Source organism: Macaca mulatta, chromosome 1 (genome assembly GCF_049350105.2).
Source record: "Macaca mulatta isolate MMU2019108-1 chromosome 1, T2T-MMU8v2.0, whole genome shotgun sequence".
Taxonomy (NCBI): Eukaryota; Metazoa; Chordata; class Mammalia; order Primates; family Cercopithecidae; genus Macaca; species Macaca mulatta.
In genome coordinates, this window is record NC_133406.1 from 172,553,032 (window position 1) to 172,558,247 (window position 5,216).

The window sequence follows — 5,216 nt, forward strand, 5'->3', positions numbered from 1 at the left end:
CTGAAGCTTATTCCAACAGGTGAGAAAAAGTCCACAGTTTTACAGTTCCTCCGCAACCTGTAACCCCACCCTGAACTTCTGGACTAGCCACTCGAGTGTTGCAGATGCCAAGCTGACCTCGGGCCGCTCTGCGTTGGGCCAGCCCCTCCCGGCTGGTTTCTCACCACGCATCGCGCAAGCGGAATTTATGCCTATTACCGACACTCCCTGCGCCCCCGCACCCCGCTCCTGTGCGCAAGTCGGAATCAAACCTCAGAGGAGTGAGCGTTCCGGGCGTCCAGTTGGTTGTCGCGGCAGTCTCTGCGAGCAGCGCATTTGTCTTCTAGGCTGCGTGGTTCGTACCTCCGAGAAAGGTAAGTCTTTCTTTCGCTTTTTTAGGGGTTCTTGAAAACAACATGTGCCAGACAAACCAGCAGATGCTGTCCCCAGTGGAAGTTTATGGGCGAGTTGTCCCTACAGCTGGTACCACGTCTTTCTTGGCGCGATTATGCAAGAGCCACCCGCAGCCACTCGCAGCCCCTGCGGGCTCGTGGCAGGTCCTGCAACTGCACTTTGGATAGTCCCGTTGGGAAGCTAGCACTTTTTAATATAGAAGAACGAGGCTTGGTTAAGTGTGCGAGCTTAAAGGTTGACATAGTGTCCACTATTACAGCTGCTTAGGTAGCTAGTATTCAGGAAATAATAGTGGAGTCGTGTAGTGTGAAAGTAAGATTGAGATGAACGAGGAGGGTAGGTGCTACTACAGCCTCCAGAGAGAAACCTGACCCTGCAGATGCGTGGTGATGTCCATGAGCCAGGCTGGTACCGCAGCAGCAGCGGCGGGACCTTGAGCTCCGCAGGGCCGCTGGGTTTGGACGCCCTCCGGTTCCTGGAAGCTTTCACCTCCGTCTCAGCCTGAGGCCAGGTGGTCTGGGAAGCTGGAAGGAGTGCTGGGGGGAGGGGGGTCCACTGCCAAAGAATGAGAGTTCTCTTCACATCTGGAAACTTCAGTTATCACATGTGTCCTTTACCAATTTTCTTTTTCTTTTATTTTCTTTCTGATAGAGACGGGGGTCTCCCTTTAGCCAGGTTGGTCTTGAACTCCTTTGCTCAAGCGATCCTCCCACCTTGACTTCCTAAAGTGCTGGAATTACAGGCATGAGCCATCGCGCCTGGCTGCTTTACCAATTTTCTGTGAATGAATTTGTACATACATCGCCTATAGCAGGAAGTAATGTAAAACAGAATAATTAGTAATGCACATTTACTAATGTGGGATGTTGGTGGCCAAGAGATACTTGGTCTTTACTGGAACTCTTGATACTAACGTGGAGTTTATAATAGTTGTGGGCAGTGCAGACAGGGCTAGGATTTCTGTGACTAGAGAACTCTAGTGCGTGAGGACCTAAGGAAAGCTGGATTGTTGATTTTTGCCAATAAATAAGATGTGAAAGATTGCATCACTGTAGCAGAAATCTAGTTTTTTAAGCTAAATCTTATTAAAGGTCATCATTGCTAAAGGAATTGTGCCCAGGATTTGGATAGCTGATATCATTACTTAATATTAGATGATATCAACTAACCACATCTTATAGACTGGAACAAAGTGCTAGATTTTACCTGAAAGCTGCAAAAATGAATGATTTAGACATATGTATGTATTTATTTTGTATCAGTTTCAAATATTTATTGTATTAACATCCCTGGTCCCCTTTAATCAAGAATATAAAATCATTTACTTAAATTTTGCCACTTAAGTTTAGAATACTCTTAGAATCACACTATCTTAAAGAAGCCAGACTAGAATTAGAAGCAAGTAAGTCTGAAGATATAACAACCAGCAACAACATTTTTTTTTCCAAACGAAAACTCTAATATGGGGTGGGCATGTTGTCTCACACCTGTAATCCCAACACTTTGGCAGGCCGATGCAGGAGGATCACTTGAACACAGGAGTTCAAGACCAGCCTAGACAACACAGTGAAACCCCGTCCCTACAAAAAATAAGAAAATTAGCTGGGCATGGTGTCACATGCCTGTAGTCCCAGCTACTCGGGAGACTGAGGTGAGAGGATTGATTGATCCCAGGAGGTTGAGGCTGCCGTGAGCCATGATCGCATGACTGCACTCCAGCCTGAGGGATAGAGCAAGACCCTGACTCAAAAAAAAAAAAAAAAAAAAAAAAATCACCACCAAAACTCTAATACGAACATATTACTCTCATGGCCTTGCACATTCTAAAAGGGTCCTTTTCCCCAGTACTGGGACAGTATGTGTTCAACTACGCAGCCAGCAAGAAAGGCTAGTTTATATAGGAAGTGTGCTATATACAAAAAGCGTCTCTTCTCTTTCTGGTATTGTACATGACACAATCACAGCTGTACCTGAAGAGAAGTGCATTTTCAGGACCATCATCACATAGAAACACGTATAAATTTCTATACTTAGTGCCAGAGGAATGACATTGCCTTGTACTTTTCCTACCTGTGTCCAGAGGCCAGCTATGCGGTCTGTCTGCATGGTGCCTAGAACTTTTTCCATCTGACCTAGGATGCTTCTGAAGCAGTCCCCCTGGGCAGCTGTCTGGTATTGAGGATATACCTCTGAGAAAAGTTTCTTACAAACCTATTCTACTGTGTTTTTTCCGGAACTCAAAAAGTTCATTGACTGTTCAAATCCTGAAATTTCCTCTACTTCCATAAGGCTGAATTAAAACTACTCTGTTAAAGGTAGTAGCCATGGCAAAAGAAAAACCACTGTTCTGTAGAAAAACTCATTCAATATTTAGAATGTGTTCTAAGCAGAGATGAGATACTGAAAAGAAAGGTACATATATATATATATATATTTTAACTCCACTGTCATTGTGACTAAGGATTCATGAACTAAGACCCCTCCCTCAGCTCTTGGTGGCACATGGTGACAGCATGCTCAGAGCAAAGGTGCTCCCCATGCCTCTTCTGGGGCTGTGCTGACTGCAGCTGCCTCCCCTCTCTACATCCCACACCACTGATGCCAAACACCCCTCCTTTCCCCTGTACTGATGACTCTGTAGCTTTAACCAGGGTGGTGGTGTCACTCTAAATGTCACGTTGGCATTCAGCCCCGGAGAGTGGGGAAAATTCCCCCACCTGCTTCTCTTTGACTGTTCAGTCCTCTTCAATTAAAATCTTCATTTTACAAGAGAGGAAATGAGAGTAAGTGTTTCTTGTAGGGGTGTAGTGAGAATTTAATAAAACAGTTAAAGGAAAGAAAACAAAAGGTAGTATTGTTGCACTTTCTAGATGGTAAAAAGCAAACCACCAGGTCTGCTGAGTATATATCACCTGCCGGTCCCTCAGTCTAGCAGGCTGAACTTTGTGCCTGGGAATTTTCTTCTCGCCGTGTGCACCCCTTTGCGTCACGGGGTGGACTCTCTCCAGAGTCCTAGTGGAGCAGCTGGCCAGGCTGACGTCATCTGACAACATTGTAGGTTACCACTACCATCTCTCACCGTCTCACTTTCTTCCTAGGGAGTCAGTCTCCTGCTGCCAGCTAAGTGTGGGAGAACTTGTGCACGTATCTCCCCTCCGAATCCCAACGATGGGTAACGTCAGTTTTCGCCCCAAGGAACAGCAGCTGCTGCAGCGGTTGCGGCTTCTGCCTGCCCTGCTTGTCCTCCGCGCCTTCAAGTCCCACAGGAGGATCAGAGATTACCGCGTCGTGGTAGTCGGCACCGCTGGTGTGGGGAAAAGCACGCTGCTGCACAAGTGGGCGAGCGGCAACTTCCGTCATGAGTACCTGCCGACCATTGAAAATACCTACTGCCAGTTGCTGGGCTGCAGCCACGGTGTGCTTTCCCTGCACATCACCGACAGCAAGAGTGGCGACAGCAACCGCGCTCTGCAGCGCCACGTTATAGCCCGGGGCCACGCCTTCGTCCTGGTCTACTCAGTCACCAAGAAGGAAACCCTGGAAGAGCTGAAGGCCTTCTATGAGCTGATCCGCAAGATCAAAGGTAACAACCTGCATAAGTTCCCCATCGTGCTGGTAGGCAATAAAAGTGATGACATCCACCGGGAGGTGACCCTGCATGATGGTGCCACCTGTGCGATGGAGTGGAATTGCGCCTTCATGGAGATCTCGGCCAAGACAGATATGAATGTGCATGAGCTGTTCCACATGCTGCTGAATTACAAGCAGCAGCCCACCGACCTCCAGGAGCCCGAGAAGGAATCCCAGATGCCCAACACCACTGAGAAGCTGCTTGACAAGTGCATAATCATGTGAGCCCTGGGCCTTAAGAGCCAGCTCTTCCTATCCTGTAGTGTGTAGAAAACGTGGACTCATTTCACCGTGTTACATGTACATGGTTGATTTTGTGCTGTTTGGACTGTAACATCCATATTGTCAATAAATATACCTTGTAGGTGGATAACTTCTTTTTCCCAGGCCAGAGAATTCAAATTGTTAAAAGATCGGCATTTGAAGAGGAGAACAAAAGTAGCATGATGTATTTAAAGTAAGGCCTTTAGTAATAAATGTAATAAGAGAAAATGTTTTGAAAAGAACAAAACATCAAAATGAATAGAAAGAAAAATTGGAAGGTGTCCTTTGGTAACCCTATTATTGTGTATTACCTTTAAACATTTCACATCGTGTAAGTGTTTAATCATATCTTTTAATTGTGTATTTAATTAAGAAAAGTGTTTTCACAACAAAAGCTTTTGACAAATTGCTGCATGACATATACTATATTAAAAAATGAATATGCTATAGCTGATCATTAGGGGTTTGGGAGCAGAGAAAATTGTGAAAGTGGAACTCTCTCACTAAAGATGTTAGTAGTTTCCTATGTCCTTTAAAAATGTTTGAGTATTCTGCATAGCAGTTTAAAAAAGTGTAACCGCTTCTTGACTTAATAAAGCTTTTCCTGCATGCAATCAGCTGTAAGAATTTGTCTTTCTAGAAAACAAAACATTGCCCATTGTATTAAAATTTAAACCATATCTGTTAAAGGTTTCCAATAAGAACTTCACACATGGGTGTCCCTGCCATGTTGAAATTATCCAATATGGGAGGGAGGTGTTTTAGGGAGGTCTCTGCAATGCAGAGCTGTTTTGTGTCTTTCCTGGACTGACATCCAGAAGAACTCCAGGCATCTTTGAGGAAGATGGTCACAGTGTTGCTGTCTCAAGAGGAAGCAGGTGAAAAGCAAGCCTATGCCTTCCGTCTCTTCCTATATTCTGAAATACTGG

The 5,216-nt window shown here is 45.3% G+C and overlaps 1 protein-coding gene across 1 annotated transcript; it reads left to right on the forward strand.

Annotated features, from left to right (window-relative positions):
- Window positions 1-216: 216 nt before the first annotated feature.
- DIRAS3 (DIRAS family GTPase 3) lies at window positions 217-4,896 on the forward strand. Its single transcript, NM_001260868.1, is given in 2 exon segments — window positions 217-353; window positions 3,492-4,896. A coding segment is annotated over 1 exon segment (687 nt). The 5' UTR covers window positions 217-353; window positions 3,492-3,561; the 3' UTR covers window positions 4,249-4,896.
- The last annotated feature ends 320 nt before the right edge of the window (window positions 4,897-5,216 follow it).